At 56.6% G+C, this 23,857-nt stretch overlaps 1 protein-coding gene across 1 annotated transcript in view; it reads left to right on the forward strand.

Moving 5' to 3' along the window:
• The window catches only part of LOC144732546 (glypican-6-like), a 117,831-nt gene that overhangs the window by 56,871 nt on the left and 37,103 nt on the right, over positions 1-23,857 (forward strand). Inside the window, exons 3-4 of the mRNA XM_078613971.1 lie at positions 4,096-4,250; positions 7,516-7,752. Coding sequence (XP_078470097.1) covers positions 4,096-4,250; positions 7,516-7,752 — 392 coding nt within the window. The remainder of the gene's footprint in view (positions 1-4,095; positions 4,251-7,515; positions 7,753-23,857) is intronic.

Here is a 23,857-nt window from a genome sequence, read left to right on the forward strand (position 1 = left end):
AGTGTTTTTATCTGGCAAATTAAAGTAGTGGGTTGAGTGGTGGTGTAGGAGTGATTGGGGCACTGCCTTGTCATCGTCACTGCACGCCCTGAGCGCGTACAATTCCACTTGCGGAGGTTTCATTATTCAAGGCTCAGTTTGGTATCTGTCGCCTTACTTCGTGGTTCTGCGCGCTGCCCCATGAACCCGGCGACCCGAGTTCGATTCCCAGGCAGGGCCGACATCGGACCACACGGTCGTGCTGCCACCCTCGCCCCCTTCACCAACCCGCAACTGGCCAGCGAGGCGAAGTGTTGTAAAATCAATCCTCGTGTGAGAATTGTCCCACGATACAGAGAACCACAATGCAACATGGGGGGCGGGGAGGGGGGGCGGTAACATTCACAGCTGGCACATTGAACCCCTTGCCCACGTGACAGTGTGGTTTGTTTGGCCGTGTCGGGTGGTGGAGGGGTCTTGCCGCAGACGTTCGGCCGGACCGTAACGACGTGGCCCAACGCAAACATCACCTGCGGCGGGGAGGGGACCTACGCGTCAAAATAGAGGGCATCATACCAAAAATGTAAGGGCAAAATAGAGGGCATTATACCAACATTTGAAGGGTTAAATAGAGGGCATCGTACCAAAATTGTAATGGCAAAATGAAGGACATTATCCTAAATTTGGAGGGCAAAATAAAGCGCATCATACCAACATTTGAAGGGCAAACTGGCAGGGTGGAAACGAGTCTCCGAGCCTCATCGCGAAAGGTATTAATTCCACATCGTCCTCCCGATACCAATCTTGCCGTCTTCAAAAAAAAATCACTGTTGCTAAGCGGAGCGGAGAGTGGCAGCCGCCTAGTACGACGAGTGGGGAATGTAGGTGAGAGGTGACGGGATCACTCGGGCTGCGTGATGTCAGGGAGCGAGGGAGGGGAGCATAGCCCGGAGAAATGCCGCATCCTGCAGTGCAGAGCGACGGGAGAGTGGCCCCAGCAATGATAGCAGCAGCAGTAGTAGAGAGACAGGGAGATGACAGTGACGATGGGAGAGTGGCTGCAGCAGTGGCAGCAGCAGTAGTAGAGAGACAGGGAGGTGACAGTGACGATGGGAGATTGTTGTCCTGCGATGATTCATGAAAAATGAATCTGAATTCTGTTCAGTCGACCAGATTTGTACCAAGATCGCCATCCCTGATTTAGTGTCACAACGGTCGTCAGTGTCGGCTCCACACAGAGGCAACCCCCCCCCCCCTCTTGGCACATCATCCGCTGCTACATTCACCAACCCCCAGCTCTGCTCGAGTCCAGGCTCCCACCGCGCCCCTACCCACGACCGTCGCACTCTCCACCTCTGTCCGTCTCCACGGAGTGAATAGATGTCGAGCGTGTCACCTTGCCACAGGCCCCCCCCCCCCCACGCCTCGGCCCCCCACGACACGCGGCCGTCTCGAGCCGCTGCGTCTCTCCCATGTGGCCACGTGGACGCAAATCGTGGCGCTGCGCTCTGCCGAAATATCTCAAAAGTACAAAACGCGAAGGTGTCAACAGAGAGCCAGCGAGCCGCGTGCCTCCCCCCCCCCGTGTTTACAAACTAGCGGCTTCGCTGTTCACGGCAATGAGGACAAACACGGCGGCAAATTGCTTCGCGCCGTGTTGAGCTTTAATCATTCACAGGCTTGGTGCGTCCGTACGTCTGGGTGGCCTGCCTGGGTGCCTGCCTGCCTGCCTGGGTGCCTGGGTGCCTGCCTGCATGGCCTGCATGTGTGGCCTGCCTGCCTGCCTGGGTGCCTGGGTGCCTGCCTGCATGGCCTGCCTGGGTGCCTGGGTGCCTGCCTGGGTGGCATGCCTGCGTGGCCTGCTTGGGGGCCTGCCTGCATGGCCTGCCTGGGTGCCTGGGTGCCTGCCTGCGTGGCCTGCCTGGGTGCCTGCCTGCGTGTAAATGCGCTCGTAGCTGTACAAAGCCGTCGGCTGTTCGCGCGTACGAAGGGACTCTGTGAGGCTTTGTGGCGTACGTGTTGTTTGTGTCCCTGCGAGCATGTCATTAGCGACGGTGCTCACGTGACCCTGCAAGTTCATCTGTGAGGCTCTGGATTTTTGTTTTTGTCGCCAATTTGTTGATCAGTGCGGTCCGTTTGCTCCAGGGTGCAGCCCTGATAGCAACGCAACGTTCTACTCGCGTTCGCATTGTGTTGTGTTGCATTGTATTGTGTTGTATTGTGTTGCATTGTATTGTGTTGTATTGTGTTGTGTTGTATTGTGTTGCATTGTGTTGTATTGTGTTGTGTTGTATTGGGTCACCACTCCGCGAGTTACCGTGACCTCAGATTACATTCAGGCAGATGGACAGACATACGGACAGAGCTCGTGCATTGAGGATTTCGATTTTATTTGGAAAGTATTACAACCAAAAATACAGGGCATCTCCCTCCGACTTATGAAGTTCCCCACGCCCTCAGTGTTGTGAATAACGGCGGTCGTGGTGGCCGTGGTGGCCGTGGTGGCCGTGGTGGTGGTGGTGGCCGTGGTGGCGGTGGTGGTCGTGGTGGTGGCCGTGGTGGCGGTGGTGGCCGTGGTGGCGGTGGTGGTCGTGGTGATTGTTGTGGCGGTGGTCGTGGTGGCCGTGCCGTGGTGGTCATGTTGGCCGTGCTGTGGTGGTGGTGGTGGTCGTGGTGGCGGTGGTGGTAGTGGCGATTCACGCTGTGATCCAACACTGTAGAGGCACGGCTTGGTGCATTGGGCCCAAAATGAGTCGACCTCCCGAACCGACTGACCTGTGAGGTGTCTCCGTGACTCGACCGAAAGACCCAAAGAACAGCAAATGGGTTGCGAAGTCGCCCGTGTGAGCCTCTGAGTGTTGCCCCCTTGGATCTGTGGGGCTTCCTCTGTAACTCTGGCTTACTCCCACATGCAACACACTTCTTGGAACACTTGTTTACCAAGCACCCCGATGCAGTGTTGACACTCGGTGAGGCTCCTCCTTAGGATGATTCATGACATCATTGCTCCAATTACTTGGTCACGCTGCTTATAATTTTTTTATTTATTCCTCCCGTCTGTAATGGGGGGTCACGACAATAGAGACGATCCAATACGAAAGGCAATTTTCACCTCAAGCTCTGGCGCTATCGTGGAAAAGCGGTGACGCAGATGAAAGTGCTGCCCCAAGGTGCCACCTAAGAGGCGGGGGGGGGGGGGGTGAGAAGCCCTCAGGCCACGCTGGCCACCGATCCGCCGTACGAACCGCACCGTCGCCTCGACCGCCCCACCGGACGCGACGATGTTCTTCGTCTTCTTCTCGCTTCGTCTTCGTCGCACGGCCGACGCTGCTGTGAAGCAGCGACTGTGATTTTACGCTCAAGTGGGTTGAGCCAGACGATTGCGTCAGCAGTGGCGGTGAATCATCGCTGCCGTGATGACACCACTACCACCACCACCTCCTCCTTCGTGTTTTGTGAATCGGCCCTTGAGCCTTCATCTGTGCCGTGGCTCTGTTCTGGGTGACCGCGGTCAAACCCTGCCGGAGAGGGTTTTTTTTTTCATTTGTGCGTCAAATATCCGCATCTGCTGCTGCCGCTGCTGCCGCTGCTGCCGCTGCCATGGTTTGTGTGCGGAACGCGGGTTTACGAGTGGGGGGCCCCGTAAGCTCCGGGGTGGAAGATCAAAGCCAGCGGATCCTTCCGTGTCATCTGCTCCTTCACGGGACGTGTTTGTTTGTGACTTCTCGCGAACTCCGTGCGGCTGCTCGCGGTCGCGATGTTAACGCAGCTGTGCAGGGCGCGACAGCGGTGCCGTGGGGAGCGGTGGCGCAGCGGTTAGCGTCACGCCGCGCTATGAACCCGGCGGCCCGAGTTCGGTTCCCGCCCGCGGCCAACGCAGGTGACGATTACCTGAACCGGTCCTGGGCCTCCCTTAGGTCGACTCGGCATCAAATGAGTACCTGGTGAGGTGTGTAAAAACATCGCCACTGGGGAGACAAAGGCGGCTGGGCGTGGTGTTGGCCACCCACCCCCTCGTGTGCCGTGCCGGCCTTCACAGGTGCTGCTCGCTAACAGCACTTGCCCCTCCAGTCTGTTGAGGCTCCACGGGGGATCTTTGTCTTTGTGTGCGTGCAGAGTTTTTCAAGGAGCTGCTGGAGAACTCTGAGCGCTCGCTGCACTCCATGTTCTCCCGCACGTACGGCATCCTCTACGTCAAGCACCTGCACCTCTTCTCCGACCTCTTCAAGGACCTGCGGCGCTACTACGAGGGCGCCGGCGCCAACCTGCAGGTGTGGACCCCCGCTCGCCAGCGACCCCCCCCACCCCCGCCCCAAAGACAAAGATCCCCCGTACAGCCTTAACAGACTTTTGGGGCAAGTGCTGATAGCGAGTAGCACCGATGAAGGCCGGCACGGCACACGATGGGGTGGGTGGCCAACACCACGCCCGGCCGCCTTTGTCTCTCCAGTGGTGATGTTTTACACACCGCACCAGGTTCTCATTTGAGGCCGAGTCGACCTAGGGGAGGCCCAGGACCGGTTCAGATAATCGTCACCGGTGTTGGACGTGAGCGCGAATCTAACTCAGGTCGTTGGGTTCGTAGCGCAGCGCTCACCGCTCCTCCACCTTGCCCCCCCCCCCCCCCGCATTAACAGGCACTCACCTACCTGGTGGCGAGCCCAAGGTGGCGAGGGTGGTGGTGGTCACCTCCCCCCCCGCCCCTTGACACCTCACGATTTAGTGGTGCTGTTCATAGTTACCAGAGACGAGACCCCCCCCCCTCCCACATTTCATTCCTCATTCCTCGCCACTGCAAATAGTGCGACAGTGGTTCAATGCGGGAGTACACCGCACCCCCGCAGTGTGAACTTGTTTAACGTGGGGGGCGTCCAAACACTCAACGTTGGGGTGGTGGGGGGAGGGGCACGGTCAATGTTAAACCAACTTTAAACAAATGTTGAGCGCCGAACGGAATGAATGACGATGCGATCGCCTCGTTTGTTTATTGTGCCGTACGGACAGCTGCGCCGACATGTTTTGACTTGACGATAAGAAGACAGCGCGGGGGGGGGGGGGTGTGGGTGGGGGCGTTAACCACCCCTCCAGCCCCCACGCTACAGCACTGGTGCACATTCCACGTTCGTCTGACAGGGGTCAGATGATCTCTCCCCTGCGCGCGGGATGTGGCGTGCGCTGTGACGGCGAGTGGGAGTGGCGGAGGGAAGGAATCTCGTGATGGCCCTGGTTTTGGTCACCGTGCCCCTGCTTTGTTGACTCGGCAACGCGCAGCGGGACATCGCGCAGCGGGACATCGCGCAGTGGCGTTATCTCCGCATCTTGCCTCTTTGCTTTGGAGGCTTGAAAAAACCCATGGGCCGCTGTGCGTGTTCTGCAAGTTTTGACTAACACGGCGTGCAGAACGATGAACTCCATGATCCACGGGACAACCTCTGTTCGCTCCCCCATGATTTGGTGCTGGCTCTGTGAACGCCACGGTCGGTGGTGGACTGAGAGTTGTCCCTCTAACCCCAATTTAAACTCGCACCCTTTCGATTTTGGGTCAGGAGGTTCAGTTCAGTTCAGTTTCATTTATTAGGTGTCGCCCTGTGAGCCATGCGGCTCTTGACTCGGGTGCAACCGCAACAAACAAAAACATGAACAAGGAACATCTTAAAGTGGCTACGCGCAACAGAAAAATCCAGGAAAAAACAGCAAAGTCTTCAAGAAAAAGCACCGCACATCAACGCTGTGTGCAAAAATCCCAGTGGGATGCAAGTCAAACAATAACAACCATAAGATAATTTAGATTCAAGTTATCAGGCTAACTCTGTACTACAACAAACAAACATGGCTAAACCAAAACGTTTTCGAAATCACCAAAATAACGCTATAAAAACAATGTAACAGTGATCATAGGAACTGTGATTCTAATTTAAAAATAAACGATCTACATAACATGTACGACCAAACTTTGCAGCCATAGCTGGCAGCATGAGTCACTCCATAACAGCAGGAGCATCAGTAGGAGTATCACACATTTTCAATGCACCTTTAAACATCAGCACACTATAATCAAAACTCAAGATCATACTTTTCAGCGGTCATCCGGAGAGATACATTTGATTTCAGGCCACTGAAATCGCAGTGGCAGCTAGGGTTGGGCCGAAGGGTCAGAGACACAGAACCCGTCACCGCTTGAGAGGCTGGCTTCAAGCCTGGGGTTTCAGCCGCGCGTCTTTGGGACCCAGGTTCTCGAATAGAGCTAGCCGATGGATTCAACCCTGTCACGTTTCAATGCACAAATAAAACCACGATATTATATTTGTCTTTTTCCCCATACATTGGTAACTTTGGCGAAGAAAACAATCGGCTTGACTGTCCCCCGACAGACATCTCTGCGGCAGAACGAGTGGGAAAGTGCAGCGCCCCTTGGCTGGATGAGAGGCATTCTCCGCGCCAAATTTCGTGGCGTGGTCCCCTGATGTGCGTCGGTTCTGAATGGGGCCTTCCTGGTCTCTTTCTCCAAAACGACGCACCGCCGATGGCAAAATTATAAGGAATCTGGGTGGACATACAAAGTGGAATAACATTAAAAAAAAAATAGACGATAATCGTACGTATTTTTTGGCAACGGAATTTTTTTTTTTATAATACATTTTTGTTATTTGAAAAGAAAATATTCCGCATTCTAATAATAGTAATAAGCGCCGCGCTGGCTTTGAACATCTGATAAGGCACAAAATCAGACTGCAATGGAGACTTGGTGGCGTTGCAATATTAATGCCGCTCATGCGCACCCTAATTGTGATCTTATCTCTGCGCTCAAAGCCCTGCGGGGGAAGAGAAACCTCCAGTGAGAAAACTTGGCCCTGTGCTCCAAAAGACAAAGAACCATCTCTCTTTTTTTTACGTATTACCTAAATGCTCGCAGTTATATCTATCGATCTCCGTTGAGCTCGTTCACAAAGGGGAGCACTGTTACGGTTTTACTTACCGGCCGTGGGCGAGTGGCGGCAAGCGTGGTGGCCACCACTGCTGCCGCTGCTGCGGTGCTGTGGCTCAATGGCAATCTTTGTTGAGCTTGGTGAGAGCTCCAGCGAGTCCCAGGGCTGATTTTGAAGACGGCTCCAGACGTTTTGGGGCGTTTGGGACCGTTTTCTAGGAGCGCTCGTTCACGCCCGTGGGAGGAATTCCCACATCCGGGAGAGAGCTCGCGCACAATGCAGCAGTGACACTCAAACGCCGTACAAGACGGGACAAGAACCCTACTTTGCTCGACAAAGACACCCGGTTGCCCCTGTGGATGGCCGTGTGGTGCACACCGCGTCTCCATCGCCCCTGCCATCCACAAGTCCCACAGCATCGCTGATAATGATGATGATGATAATGCAAATGATGGTAATAATGACTGAAAACAATGATGTTGCTTATGATGTTTATGATGAGTACGATGATGTTTCTTACGATGGTGTTAATGACTGATGATGACGATGACAACGACGACGACGACGGTGGCGGTGACGCGGCGGTGACGCGGCGTGGCTCGTCCCGCAGGAGTCGCTCACCGAGTTCTGGTCGCGCCTGCTCGAGCGGATATTCGCGCTGCTGCACCCGCACTACGAGCTCTCCGAGTCGTACCTCGAGTGCGTGAGCAAGAACTCGGACGAGCTGCGTCCCTTCGGCGACGTCCCCCGCAAGCTGCGGCCCCAGCTGACGCGCGCCCTGGTGGCGGCACGCGCCTTCACGCAGGGCCTGGCCCTGGCCCGCGACACGGCCGCTCGCATCGCCAAGGTCAGCAGCAGTGAGCACGCACCGCCCCTCTCTCTCTCTCACCTCACTCTGATCTCTCTGTGACCTCTCTCTGACCTCTCCCTGACCTCACTGACCTCTCACTGACCTCTTTATGACCTATCTCACACCTCTCTGACCTATCTCTGACCTCTCTGTGACCTCTCTCTGACCTCTCTGTGACCTCTCTCTGACCTCTCTCACACCTATCTCTGACCTCTCCCTGACCTCTCCCTGACCTATCTCTGACCTCTCCTTGACCTCTCCCTGACCTCTCCCTGACCTCTCCCTGACCTCTCCCTGACCTCTCTCACACCTCTCTGACCTCTCTCTGACCTCTGTGACCTCTCCCTGACCTCTCTCTGACCTCACTCTGACCTCACTCTGACCTCTCTCTGACCTCTCCCTGACCTCTCTCTCTCATCTCTCACTTCTCTGACCTCTCTCTCGAAACAGATCGTCGTTATCGTTAACGCCGCCGCTTTTAAAAGGAAACTCACCATAGAACAAGCAAAGTTGCGTGTGTATGTTTATATTTATATTTGTTTTCCTTTGAAGGCCACGGCGTTGCCGTTGACGCCCGTGGTCGCTGTTTTTTGTGCTCGTGGGCCACTGCCCAACGCAGCAGCGACGGCAACAGCGGCGGTGGCATCCCCAAATAATCTGTCTCGTACGAAACTCATCGTGCCCTGGATGTGGTCGACAATCACGGATCATCATCATCATCGCAAAATCCACTGCTGGATGGAGGCTACCAGAAGCGCTCTCTCTCTTTCTCTCTCCAACCTCTCCCGTATAAAGTAAACAAGATAAATCGTATACTTATGCACGAATTCTGATGACAGGAGTTTGACTATATGGGGCATCACGCTGGGTCGCTACAAATCGCACAAATGGGTGGGTCGTCAGCATTTGCTGTTATGGACAGACTGGTTCCCGCCATGGGAATGTGGAAATTTCACAGCTTGTGGCTGACGGAGATGACTTCTTCCTCGTGCTAATTAGAACCGACTGACATCATTGGCATCGTCATCATCATCATCATCAGCCATGATCTGTCCACTGCTGCTGGATGGACACCCTGTTGCCATGCAACGATCATATCGCGCTCCTGCACACGAACTGATCTCACCGCTCCATCTCCGAGGTGGAGGTCCTCAGAGCCATTGCCTCGCCAGTCTCAACCACTCTCCGCCATCCCCCCTAGCGACCGCCGATTAGCACGGCCGACCAACGTACGGCGCGAAAGAAGTCCGGCACGCGTACAACGACGCGATCGTCCCGGCCGAAAGCCGCTCGTCCCTCTTGACGGTCGACGTCGCGAACGGCCGCTTGACCTCCCGCGGGCCTTCCGTGCCATCGGCGATGGCGCGGCGACGGCGGTTCACGCCGCGATCGCGCGAGCGCTCCGTGCTCACCGTCGCGTTTAGGACGCGAGGGAGGAGGAGGAGTTGGGGCGGGGGGGGGGGGCTGCAGAGCTCCGCGTTCCGGCTCTCGACGTTGGGGGTGTGGGGGGTGGAGGAGAAAGCCGCAGAAAATGGCTTCGCGCGGCAGAGGTCGGGGGTCAATGTTGAACTGTGACAAGACCTTGGCCTTCACGGGATACGGGGGTGGCGAAGGAAGGGGGCGGTTGTTGTGTTTTTCGGTTCCTTCCTGAAACGGAATTCCGTTTGCGTTTGGCCATTCACCTGAGCGCCGCGTGCCGGAGATAACGCCGCGGTGCGGGAGGGGGGCGAGAGGCGGCGGGGGCGTGGGAGGCACGGGGAGGGAATGATCCCCGAGGGGAGCGGCGGAGCGACCGAGCGAGAAGATGAAAGGAGATGAAGGATCGAGAGTGAACGGCAGAGCGAGTGGCGAGGGGCGGGCGGAGGCATGGTGACGAGAGAACGAGACGGACGTGACAAAGGTGCTGCGAGGAGGAGGAGGAGGAGAGAGAAGAGGAGGGGGGGGGGAGTTGATGGAGAGGTGGGGGGGGGGGGTGTTAGTGGGTGGAGACTCATTGAAGAACGCCGACTCCACGCGCCATTGAGCTCTCAAGGACATTCCTGCGCAGCAATATTACTGCGCTCCATCTCTCCTTGGCGCGTGCTGTGCACGGCGATCGTGCTAAGCCACTTGCCAGTGGGGCCAGGGCCCTGGGAGCGTGGTGGTGGTGGTGGTGTGGGGGTAACGGCGTCTCGAGGTGTTAATGCCTGAGCGGTGAAAAAGACGTGAAGGTTAAAATATTCTAACCACCGGTCACACAGTGAGGTCTTTCTTTTTTCCCCTCTGCGCCTTTCAGTTCCAGTTTGCGTGAAGCGGCGGCGGCGCTGATTCGGGTCGCCTGCAGCCCGCGCCCCAGAATGCACCAAGTAAAAGCGCCGCCTCGCAGTGGCGATGGGCGCTGTGCTGGGGGGCCAGGATACGGTGGGGGCGCGTGGTGGGGGCCCCCCCCCCATCTCAAACGACACCGTCGCTCACCCCCCCCCACCCCCAGCCCAACGGGAAAAAACGAAACGACCAAAGCGTCGCGAGTTGGCACCGTCCGTGGGTGTTGCGATGCAGTGCTCGCTTGGTGACACGTGCGCCAGGGGGGGGGGCAGCGAGAGGCCTCCACGTGGTGAAGTATGGTCAAGCAGCGCCTGTGACCTGCGCAGCTCGAGAAGGGCTTCGTCCAGCAGTGGGTTGACAAGGGGCTGTCAGTGATTGTTATAATCCCACGATGATTCTTGTTGTCGAGGTCTCCAAACTTTTGTTTCGACAGGATCCTGCCAAATATTTTCTCTACGAATTTTTTTCCCCCCCCCATTCAAGTAATTCACGAGTCAATTCTCAAATTTGGCAAAAATGTGGACCACGATGCCCGCCCCCCCCCCCCAACACGCTTCCTTCGGGTGACATCACGGCATCTTGAACGTCCACCGTGAATCAGCAGGCGCTCACCGTCTGGTCGGCATCCACCCGGCGGTATTAACCAGCGCGGCCCGCCAGATTCGAACCGCTCGGTCCACGTCACCACCCCGGGCGGCGGGGCACCGCTGCGGGGCGGGAGGAATTTCACTGAGATTTATTCATTAATTTCCCGCCGGGTCGGGGACTAACGGCACGTTTTGTGATCCATCGCCGGCGGGGTGGCGGTGGCGGTGTTGGGGGGGGGCGGGCAGGGTCGGCGGATCACGAAAGCGCAGAGGAGGATGTGCATCAAGGCCCCTCTGGATGCTGTGGTGGTGGTGGACGTGGTAGTGGTGGTGGTGGTGGTGGTGGTTGTGCTTCTCCGTTGTGGGGCGAGTGTCTCCACGGAGAACGCCGCTCGGGTTGTTGTCCGTGCACCGGCGCCTGAAGGGGCCGTGAACATCTTGAGGCTTTAGCTTCCCACACGCTCTCTCGTCGCACGTGTGTGGGGTCCACCCCCATCCCATCCCCCTGGGCGCTGTGGTTTTATTTTTTTGCATGGAAACATTCCGTGCAAAGCCATCGGCAACAACAAAACAGCACTGCGGATGAGGGACCCTGCCCATTGATGACACGCGCCGACTCCACGCACAGGGACACCGCCCTGACCTGTGTCTTTACGCTCGCAGTCCGTTAACGTGCATCCTGAGCAGAGCACAGCAACCCATTATTTATAATCCCTCCACCCGCACCTCCGATTAGCACGCACGGCGCGAAAGAAGTTCTACACGCGGTACGTACGAACACGCGACAAACACGTGACAAACACGCCTTACCGACGTCTGTTTGGATGGAGTTTCTCGTTCCGCTTCCCCCCACTCGACCTAATGTTTACCCCCACCCAGGCCTCCGCCCCGGCTGGGCACTCGCACCTCGGCTCGTCGAGTTACCGCCTGGTCCTGAAGGGACGCTATCGACTGGGCGGCGTTGAAGGGAGCCATTAGTCAATCGGCCCGGGATCATTAGCACATTAGGCAGAGTCATTCTAATTGCTGGCCGTTGTCAACCGGCCACGAGATTTTCAAATCCTTTTTTCGAGGTTCCGCCAGGCTTGTTGGCGTAGCTCTCGCCAGGGCATCGCAGCGGACATGAAATAATTATTTAATTAATTAACACTGCACACTGAAGTCCCCCCCCCCCCCTTTAACGATCTTTGACCAAATGAGTTATCTTCACGGAGCCGCGGACGCAAAAGGCAAAGGTCCCCCGTGTAGCCGACACAATCTGGTGGGGCAAGTGCTGTTAGTTATTAAGACCAGCACAGCAGTGTGGCCAGAACTCCGCCACGCCTGGCCGCCTTTGTCTCCTCAGCGTTGATGTTTGCACACCGCACCAGCTGCTCGCTTAGGGCTGGGTTGACCTAGGGGAGGCCCCGAGTAGGATCTGCTCGAGAGTCGGGACACGTATCTCGAATCGCAACGACGGCCCCAGCCGTGAAACCTTCCGCAAACACGCTTGCAGATGCACAGTGTGCATTTGACCAACCGCACTGAATTGAATATTAAACCGATGTCAAATTGGATCCATTGTAAAACTAAGCCGTGCTAGAGAGTATGGAGATGAAATCACTTGACGTATATTTTTCATTCGGAATCGGAATCTCTGTTGAGACTCGGGGAGTCCGATGAGCTATGAAGATCTGTTTCACATTTCGTAAATTATTCAAAGCTGGAGACCAATGCTATTTTACCGGCCAAGGGTGTCCATAAACATGCATGTTTTAAGCTGTTGAACGTCAGAAATGAGCCAGCTATTCTCAGCTAATATTTATAACTTTAAGCCCTTTTGTTAACCCACCGCCGAATGAATGCATGCCCATGCTGCGTTGGCCCTAAGGGTTGTTTTTGCCATACTTCACCAGCCACCGATTGGCTGCGAGATTGTTGAAGAGAGGGGTGGGAAACCCCGGGATCAGGTGGATCGTCACGTCGCCACCGACGGCGGGAATCGAACCGAGGTTGGCGGAGTTCCGTGGCTGTGCACCACCGTCTCTTCCCGCGCATGCACGGAGATGCGCAGAGATGTGCAGAGACGCGCACACACAGAGACACACACAGAGATGCACAGAGATACGCACACACAGAGACACACACACAGAGATGCACAGAGATGCACAGAGATGCGCACACACAGAGACGCGCACACAGAGACGCGCACACAGAGACGCGCACACAGAGACGCACAGAGACGCGCACACACAGAGACACACACACAGAGATGCACAGAGATGCGCACACACAGAGACACACACACAGAGATGCACAGAGATGCTCACACACAGAGACGCGCACACAGAGACGCACAGAGACGTACAGAGACGCACACACAGAGACGCGTGTGCACACTCGCAGGCAGGCCATAGTTGGAAATATAACCACTTTGCATTTCGCACTTCAATATCGCTCAAGATATATTCATCAAAAATAATAAGGTTTGGAAGACGCGTGACCAAAAAAAAACAATTGCATTCGATTTAACCGAATTGAAAGCAGTTAATGCCTGGGGAATTGGGGCATTGATGAAAATAAGAATGCTTTTTCAGCCTAGATAGGAGTCCGTTCCTCTTCAGCTTGTGTGTGCGTGTGTCATTGTTGATGTGAACGTACCGCCATTCAAGTGCCTCCACGTGTAAGTACAGTTGTATTTGTATACATTTTATGCGTCGGTCTCAATGGCTTTACAGACCATTATTTTGGAGCAGCATTTATTTGAGCGTGTAAACTCAGCGACTGCTTTTCACCTCATGGGTCTTTTTAGTCACAAACGTTAAACAAAATACTGCTAGGTTGGCAGATGTTATTGGCAAAGGGCATTTCATCTCAACGATCGAGCCCACAACACGAGGCAATGTTGTTTACACACTGGTTATGTGCTGCTGTGGAGAAGCGTGGGTAAAAACAGAGGATACACAGACCTCCACTCCGTTCCTCCACTTATAAATACAGGATGTTGAGTCATAGGCATCGTGACTGATATAAATGATCTTCAATACAATATTGTAAATGATAGTCAAAGCGATTTCCTGCTCAAATGATTGGTGCTCGTGTCCTGTTTACAGCCCTCTGAGCCAGTGGTGGACATTCCACATTCCTACGGTGAGAGCAGGTTCATCCATCGGGCAATAACTGTTGACTTCCCCACAGAGTGCTACTAATTGTATCGACCCCGGAGAGATGATGGGCTGAGTCAACCCCCCCGCCTCACCCCAACCAGGATGTGAACTCACAACCTTCGTATCGCGGGCGGCCCGCTCTTCCCGCCGAGTCCTCCCGGGCCAGAGTTGTGGCTTTCATGTCGCACGCCCTGCGGGGCACTTTACACGCGGACAAAACAAACATTTTACAGGCCAAGCAGGACCCACCTGAAAACGAGTCCCGAGACTCGGGGTGGTGTTTCCTTGGGCAAACACAAAGCACCCGGCCGCGGTGGTTGCCGCGACAAGGGCGTCGACGTCGCTGCTGCCACTGCCTCCGTGTGACCAGCCTCGCTCGTTCGCTCGCTCGCTCGCCGTCCCAGGAGCCCGCGGCGTTGGGATGTCCCGGGGAAAGCCGCACAGGAAAGGCCGCCGGGTCTCTGCTCACAGGGCACGAGATTTATTGCCCCTGCAGGCGGCTTCCCAACAATGCGGCCCTGCTCCCCCACCCCCATCGCGTTCCGCTGGACAATGTTGAAACGTCAAAAAGGAGAACACGACAACAACACCACCACCCAGCCGAGGAACTTGTTGCCGTTCTTGGTCTCTCGCTCGCTCCGTTAAAGGTCGAAGTTTACGACGGCAGGGACCGGTGACGGAGCACGCGCCGCGAGCACGCGAACACACACGCGCTCACACACGCACACGCTCACGCACACGCTCACACACGCGCTCGCGGAGCGGAGGTGCGGCGGTTAGCGCACCACGCTATACGAATCCTGCCGAACCCAGAGTCAGATTTTCCTTCATCGCTCAACGGTGGAATAAAATATAAACCGGCCCCTTGTGCTTCCCCTAGGTTGACTCGGCCTCAAATGAGTACCAGGCGCAGTGTGTGAACATCGGCACCGGGGAGACGAAAGCGGCCGGCCGTGGCGTTTGTTGACCACCCGCCCCCTTCTGTGCCATGCTGGCCTTAATAGGTGCTCGCTAACAGCACTTGCCCCCACCGCTCGCTCAGGCTCTGTGGGGAGATCTTCTTCGTCTCTGTATTCCTGCCGGCTTGTGCGGTCGCGTGCAGGCGAGCAGGGCGGTGCGCGAATGAATCGCCTTGCTTCAGAAATTATAAAAATTAATTCCCTGGCATCAGCTGAGAATCAAATTACTAACCTTGCCTGCAGATGGCCAGTCTCAGGGCAATTGTCGTCACACAGCATAATTATGGTTAGTTAGGGGCAATCAATGCAAAGGGTTTTTTGTATGTAACTGGTGAAACATTCCTTCTCTCCTTTCCATGATAAAGAGCTGCATGCCGCTTGCAGTCTAAGAGCCGGCGTGCACGAAACGTGATCAACATTTTCGTTGCGTTCTTTGTGAGCATCCATTGCAATTTGGGCTGCGAATGAGCGCGTGCGGTGGGGCAGCGACACTCGGCACAGCTGACCCGGATCTCCAGGCAGCGGGTTCTTTGCGGAGGGAATAACGAAAAGCCGTTTTGTTTACGAATGAGTCGATAAGCGAGCTAACGGTGGTTGCCTACGCGGGGACAAATCCTCGCACTGGCAGAACGAATCCGTATTGCTTGGAAGTCCCAGACCCCCACCCCCTCCCCCCTGTACGTTTTAATATCGAAATGACGAACTTACAGTACCCCCCCCCCCCCCCCCCCCGCTGTGTGAGTGTGCCTCACGGGGCATATCGCATTCGATGTGCGGGGCCCGTAGCAAATGTTGTTATAAAGGGTCCCTAAATAAAAAAAATACGTAAATATTAAAAATACATTTTTTTACTTGCATAGTAAAGTCATTGTATTTTTTCATTTGCTATACAGCCAGATAATACGACAAATCGCTAATCTTAAATACCCAGTCGCTCATAAAAGCCGAAGGCGGTATAGTACTATAGTAATAGAGCAAGTGCAGAATCACTGAACCGGAGTTGACAGCTTGAAAGCGTTTAGCGCGGGGCCCTTGAAAGTGCGGAGGCCGTAGTTACTACATGTGTAGCTACTGCATATGTAGTAGCTACACGTGTGTAGCTACTGCATATGTAGTAGCTACACGTGTGTAGTTACTACATATGTAGTAGCTACACACGTGTAGTTACTACACGTGTAGTTACTACACGTGTAGCTACTACACGTGTAGCTACTACACGTGTAGCTACTACACGTGTAGCTACTACGTGTGTACGTGGTGGCCTGAGTTCGATGTCCTGGCCACGATGCGCGTCGACATCAGCGCCGAGTGCTGTCTGGAACGTGTCCTGGGCCACCCCCACGTCAACTCGGCCTCAAGTGTGACCGGTGACTCTCGCGTACGGGGATGGGGGAGGGGAGACCAGCCGGCCGAGGTGTGCCGTCACCGCCTCCTCCGTTTTGTCCATCCTGTAGTAGGTGCTCGCTAACATCGCTCGCTGACTCCCAGCGTGGCTCTAGACACCGCAGCTGCGTGCGTGCGCGCGTATGCGCCACGCGCGAGCACGCGAGCGCGTGGTTCTATATTGGCTGTGAACGAAAATTGGGCTTTGATTGGGTCTCCGGCAATTCAGCCAATTTATTAAATGAGAGACGCGTGGGCCCGGGCTGGGTAGTGCCGCGTCCATTAACTCCTCCGCCCGACGGGGATTCGATGAACGTGGGTAGAGCCCGTGGCCTCCTCCGCTCTTCCTGTCTCTCGCGATTGCTGCACTCGTAATCGTTTTGTGCCCAGCGTCTCTCGGGTGGTGACAGGCCGGTGTGCACGCGATGCCCACTGAGGACGACGTTGCCTCTGACCAAACCGCCCCGCATGCGCCCACCTCGCGGGATGTCCCGCTCCAAGCGGACTTGACCGTGGCGAGTCCTCGGATGGGCCGGCACCGCACGTGGGGGTTGCGAGGTGGCCGGGAGATGGCAATGCTTGGGGTGGGGGGTCACCCACCCCCCCCTCGTAAGCGTGAGGTCTTCTCCGTGTTCTCCGACGTTCTGCCACATGCCTAACGCTCTTGAGTGGCCTCCCCCAATCGTCGTTGTTGTTTGGTCGAGAGGAGGAGGAGGCTCCACGGCGCGTGGCCGTGCGCCGGGCCTCTCGTTGGTTGCACAGCGCTTGTCGGGAACTTTCAGAATCGATCAAAATATCGATGTATACTGGAGGAATCCGATGAGCTGCGAAGCTCTTTTGCACAGTCGCCCACTACAATGCCAACGCGAGGGTTCCTCGGAGCGTTGCTCGTGCTCACGGAGCGCGAGCAACGCGCCCGAGAGCGTCCCGATCGGTGCTCGTGGCTCTGTGACGTCGTCGTCGCCGTCCTCCGCGGGGAATTCCGCGACGAGCTTCGACGTCGTCGCGGCGCTGCTCGTCAGCAGCGCCGCGTCGCTAATCGCCCAACGCCGCACGGCAGGAGGAAGCTGTCGCGTCGCTCCGAGGTGCGGACGAGGCATCCCGTCGTCTCGAGCGCCAATCAACGGCGGGGGCCCGGAACGCGAAGCAGATACCACGTGAAAGAGGGCCGAGGTCAAGAGGTCACCTCGACCGAACGCTACTGACGCCGTCGCCTCCCTCCTCACTTTTCGGGCACCGCTTCTCCTGCCCGGCAGGGAGATAGCCCGAGAACGGCCACTGCCAGATTGCCCCGGATCAAGGATCGCGTTCTACTGAAGGGGGCGGCGGCAATGTCGCCCTGCGCTCCTGCGCTCCAGTTGGCACTCCGGGCGTAAACCGACGCCCGCCGTGGGGCCTCGGGCAGGGCGCACGCCGCCGCCGCCGCGAGGGTCAAGGAACGACAACGGAGCGGCAGCCGCGGGGAACGGAACGCGTCGGAGGGAGGACGCCGGCCCGGAGGAGGTGGGCGCGCGATGAGATCGGCTCGTGCGCAAAGGGCGGATCGTCGTGATAAGCGGCGGCTTGGGGAAGGAGGCCTTCATCCAGCAGCGGAGAGGTCGGCGGCGGCGACAACGAGCCACGTGGCTCGCCGTGCGGAGTTGTCGCTCGCGGCCTTCGTCCAGCGCCCTTCTCTCTCTTCTCTCTCTCCCAAGCGCGGCACGAGCGGCGTCGCGCGAAGGGGTTAAAGCGTTTGGGATTCACAGGGCGGCTCGGGGACACGAGGAGGCGCGATCCGTTATCGCCGCTGATCGCTCGGCTCGACTCCCCGTGAAGGATAAACCAATTAGAGAGGCCGCCTCCTCTGCCAGCTCGTTAGCGTAACGACCGCGTCTTTAACGGCGCGCACGCCGCGGAGACGGCTCGCTCGCTCGCTCGTTCGCTCGCTGCCGCTTGGCGTACGGCTGGGGGGGTACACGCTCTGTGTGTGCACGCTGTGTGTGTGCACGCTGTGTGTGTGCACGCTGTGTGTGTGGGCACGCGCGCCTGTGTGGAGCGGTGATGTAGCGGTTAGCGCCACGCTGCGCTACGAACACAGCGACCCGAGTTTGATTCCCGCTCACGGCCAACACCGGTGACGATTATCTGAACCGGTCCTGGGCGTCCCCTAGGTCGACTCAGCCTCAAATGAGTACCTGGTGCGATGTGTAAACATCGCCATTGGGGAGACAAAGGCGGCCGGGCGTGGTGCTGGCCACCCACCCCCTCGTGTGCCGTTCTGACCTTCAAAGGTGCTCAATAACACCACTTGGCCCAACAGTGTCAAGGCTACACGGGGATCTTTGTCTGTGTCTGTGTTTATAACCCAGGAATTTTAATCCTGGCCCCGGCTGAGGTCACTGCTGAATGCGACTTGGAGGCGGCCACGTGCCGCCCTCTCGGCCTTCCCGGACTCTCCTCTCGTTCTCTCTCCTCCTCCTCCTCCTTGCCATGTGATCGACCAAACGTCCCGACTGCAGGGACCCCCCCTCCTGACGCTCGGCCTTGAGACTCGGCGACGCTTCCTCCCCCCATCTCCCCCCCCCCCCCCCCCTGGAGCGGCCCGCTCCGTGTTGTTTTACCCCACGCTTTGCTGCTGCTGCTGTCGTCGTCGGAACGTTGTGAACGTCGCAGTAGTCCACGTGGGTGATCGCGCGATCCAAACTCGCGCCTGCGGCAGACGAGCGGCCGAGCGGGTGCAGATCCATATGACGTGGGCAAGAGGCAGCTATAATCACCATCACCACCATCATCACCACCACCATCACCAATCACCACCATCATCACCACCATCACCATCATCACCACCATCATCACCATCACCACCATCATCACCATCACCACCATCATCACCATCACCACCATCATCAATCACCACCATCATCAATCACCACCATCATCACCACCATCACCATCATCACCACCACCATCACCACCATCATCACCATCACCACCATCATCAATCACCACCATCATCACCATCACCACCATCATCACCATCACCACCATCATCACCATCACCACCATCATCAATCACCACCATCACCACCATCATCACCATCACCACCATCATCACCAATCACCACCATCATCATCACCATCATCACCACCATCATCACCACCATCACCACCATCACCATCATCACCACCACCATCACCACCATCATCACCAATCACCACCATCACCAATCACCACCACCATCACCACCATCACCACCACCATCACCACCATCACCATCACCACCATCACCATCACCACTCAGGCGGGTTGCTCGCGCACAGCCGCGCGAGTCATTTCCTCCGGCTGATAGAGATCTGCGCGAGCTTTCACTTACACCGCGGGAAATTGCCGCCTGTGAATGTCTCGTTAAGTGCCAATGAAGTGCCGAGCCGCCTCTCCCGTGACAAAGGAATACCTGGCGGTGGAATGTTTGCTTTAGGAGTCGAGCGGGGGGGGGGGCGTGTTGAGTTACGAGAGTGTCTGTGGGGGGGTGGTGGAGGGCGTTGGAGCCATGGCGGGCGTCCCTCCATCAGTGATGTCCGAGCTGGTCCCAGGCTTCCCTCCCGAGCACCTGGCGCGGTGTGTAAACAGCAGCACTGGGGAGACAAAGGCGGCCGGGCGTGGTGTTGGCCACCCACCCCCTCGTGTGCCGTGCCGGCCTTCATAGGTGCTCAGCACTTGCCCCACCATCGTGCCGAGGCTATGCCGGGTCTCCGTGTCTGTCCCGCCGGCGTGTGTGTGAGCATTATGCGTGCAGGCGCGCGTGCGCGTGCATGGAATGTTCAAATCCTGTGATCATCGTGAGATGCATAATCATGTCACCGCGAAAATAGATTAATCTTTGCCGAAGGTAATTAATTAAAATTTGACAGGTTGTAATTAATTACAATACGCGTCCCGATTCCGCCTTCGCGATAAGAGAGAGACGGAGGGAGGGAGGGAGGGTGGGGGGACAAATGTTAATTTGGGTCAGGTCCTGCCACCAGGCGCATTGACAGGCAGACGCGACGCGCGGCGCAGCAAGACGACCGCCGTCGAGTGCGAGCGCCACGGAGAATCCTGCAGCGGAGGAATGAAAGCGTGGGGGGCGGGGGGCGGGGGGGCGGGGAGAGAGAAGGGCAGCCCCCTTGACACCTGCACGTAACGCGAACGCATGGAGACCCCCCCCTCCCGCACACACGCACGTGCACACACGCACGTGCACACACACAAACATGCTGTTCTCGTGCACTTAGATGGGTGGCTATGTTATGGGTTGGTGAGGTGGAAGGACGGTGAGATGGTAGGTAGGTGAGGTGGTGGGTAGGTGAGATGGTAGGCACGTCAGTTGTACATGAAAGGGGTTGGTGAAGGTATGTAGGTGAGAGGGAATGTCCAGGTAGATAAGATCCCCCTGTGAGCCCATTGAGACCTCCATTTGGCAAGACATCTCTTTCGCAGTGGGAACCAGGCAGGGGACGATGCTGGAACACATCCAAGCACGGCGGCACAGGATATAAATCCGATGCAAGAAAATTGAAAATCAGCAAGCATGACAAAAATACGCACCCCAGGGTGAATGAAACGGGCATGTGAATAGCGCAAGGCTAGAAATTGTCCACGTTGTAGACAAATGCTTTTGAACGCCTCCAAAGCGATGTCTCGTCTTCGCGATCCGTGGCGTGGCAGAAAATAAATCTCGATTTTTATTTTAAACAGCGCCGCAGAGGAATTGCCGGCTGTCCCGACGAGTGAGCAATTGAGCGAGCCGCGGTGAGGATGGAATCGGCGTTATGTGCTAATGGCTTCTCCTGCCAATAGTGAGGGGTTCATTAGCAGCGGGGTTCACCCGGCGTTTGATGTGACCCGGCATGGCTCCTCCGTGAAGCACGCCACCCACCACCCACCACCCACCACCCACAACCCACCACCCGCCACCACACCACCCACCACCCACCACTCGCCACCCACCACCTACCACTCGCCACCCACCACCCACAACCCACCACCCACCACTCGCCACCCACAACCCACCACCATCTGATCCATCCAAGCGGTCTGTGCCGCTCTCTGATCACCAGTGAATACCAATTTGCTGCCACGAGTAGCGAGCGGCTGCGTAGAGTGGTGGTGCGGCAGTGAGCGCCACTGCGCTACGAACCCGGCGGCCCGAATTCGGTTCCCGCTCACGGTCAACGCCAGTGACGATTATCTGAACCGGCCCTGGGCCTCCCCTCGGTCTACTCGGCCTCAAATAATTACCTGGTGCCGCGTGTAAAGATATCGCCACTCGGGGGGACCAGGTTGGCCGGGCGTGGTGCTGGCCACCCACCCCCTCGTGTGCCGCGCCGGCCTTCATAGGTGCTGCTCGCTAACAGCACTTGCCCCGGCAGTCGAGTGTTCGCCGACCTTAGCCGACCTTCGCCGACCTTCGCGCCGCGTGGTTATGTCGCGGGGCCAGGGGCTGTTGATGTATTTCCTAAAAGTTGCGGCAGAGTTTATAACAATCGTTTCCTCTATAATTTGTAGTCGCCATCAGCACCACACCAGTACAAGTGAATGTTGGCGCAGGTGCACGTGTTCAAGGCAGGATGTAATTGCTATTTCCTGCGGGTAAGCAACTGTGTTTTATATACGCAACAGAGGCAAAGATCCCCCGTATAGCCTGAATAGGCCTTTGGGGAAAGTGCTGTTCGCGAATGGCACCTATGAAGGCTTGGCACGGCACACGACCGGGTGGGTTGCCAGCACCACACCCGGCCGCCTTTGTCTTCCTCGTGGCGATGTTTAAACACCGCACCAGGTACTCATTTGAGGCTGAGTCGACCTAGGGGAGGCCCAAGACCGGTTCAATTATTCGTCACCGGTGTTGGCCGTGAGCGGGAACCGATCTCTGGTCGCCGGGTTCGTAGCGCAGCGTGCTGATGGCTACACTGGCGCTATACCTACACACGCACTCACGCACATTGCTCGTTTGTAGAAAGGTACAGGCGCGGCCCTGCAAATTTCGTGCTCACGTCACTGCCGGCAGAAGGGGTCTCCGCGAGAGGCAGCTCTCGAGGGCCGCTGTCGAGAGGGACTTTTGCTTCTTATTTGCCGATGCTGCCGCCGCTGCGTTGGCAGCGGTGCTCAAAGCTCAGTGAAGAAGAAAATAAAAAAGCAGTCGGCACATTCGCCGGCAACAACAACAACAACACTGCGTGGCCTGGAGAGGAGGAGGAGGAGGAGAGGAGGAAACACTTTGTGATGGTTGACGCTTCGGGGGCCCTTTTTCACAGCGCGCAGAGAGGCCGTGGGGAGGCAGCGTTCACGTCACACCGTAGGGGGCCTGATGAGCATTTGCACAAATGTTTTCTGATGACCAGTTTTGAAATTGTTCAGATGAATAGCTACCTTCAAGTATCGATTGAGTGTCGCCGATAAACAGAATCTTGTTAAAAGTAAAATGACAAAGCGTGGCTGGCATTGCATCGTGGGAAGGTTTATTTGCGTGGGGTCAAGGCACAATCCACTCGGCAATGCATTCCAGGGCCCTGTTACGACAGAGGGTGTTTTGGCCTACTCTTCCACATTGGCAAGACTTCCTGGAAGAGGAGGGAGTGCCCACACTCGACCTCACCACGCACGGCCTGCTCTGGTCGACTAGCCGTGGTGTACACATCACGACAAGGACATCGCTGTTGCTAATGTCTGGCTGGTTGGCACAATGGTCAGAGTGCTTGACTCTGATTGGGAAGGTTATCAATTCAAATTCGGGTCAGGGGGTCAACTCCAACCCACCATCATTTTCATCATCATCTGTAGGGTACATCAAATGTGTTAATTTTTTTGGAGAGACTCACCCAAACCATTCGGAATATGGAATTCCCAAAACTGGCGCAGAGTCATCAACGGAGATGAATTGGTGCCAAATTTCGATTTGCTCCCAGGAGGCACTTTGACTCTTGGCTTGACGAGCAATATAATTGGCAAGAGTAACACATTATTATTATAATTATTGTTGTTGTTGTTGACTCATTCTTGTTGTCTCATGCCTGTCTCTCATCGCTTGCGACAAAATGCCCACAGTGCTAAATACATGCTGGAAGTAGCAGTACGGGAGTGCGTGTGTGTAGCCGTTAGCGCCACGCTGCGCTATGAACCCGGCGACCCAAGTTCGATTCCCGCTCACGGCCAACACCGGCGGCGATTATCTGAACCGGTCATGGACCGCCCCTAGGTCTCTCAGCCTCAAGTGAGTACCTGGTGCGGCATGTAAATGTCGCCACTGGGGAGACAAAGGCGGCCGGGCGTGGTGCTGGCCACCCACCCCCTCGTGCGCCGTGCCGGCGTTGATAGGGGCTCCCTAACAGCACTTGCCCCAAAAGTATGTTAAGGCTATACGGGGGATCTTTGTATATAAGCAGCAGTGACGGCCAATAGTCCTTTGCTTGGATGACTCTCCGCTGTGGACACACGCTCTAGAATTACCGAGGCGTTCCCGAGACCAGGCCGCGCGTCATTATTGTGAAAACATTGAGAAACCTGAACAAACATTCATGCACACTCGCAGTCCGCTGTGCTGGACTCGTATCTGAACCGCGGGACTCCCGTTGGCACTGGAGGGGCAGCAGGATGTGTGGCGGACCCGATGGGCCGGCCCCGGCTGCAGCCTCCACATTCGCAATCCTCCCCACCCTCCACGCCGCCCAGGGCGGCTGATTGAGCGGCGCACGGCTCAACAAC

The sequence above is a fragment of the Lampetra planeri genome, chromosome 43 (assembly GCF_965212315.1).
Source record: "Lampetra planeri chromosome 43, kcLamPlan1.2.h2, whole genome shotgun sequence".
Taxonomy (NCBI): domain Eukaryota; kingdom Metazoa; phylum Chordata; class Hyperoartia; order Petromyzontiformes; family Petromyzontidae; genus Lampetra; species Lampetra planeri.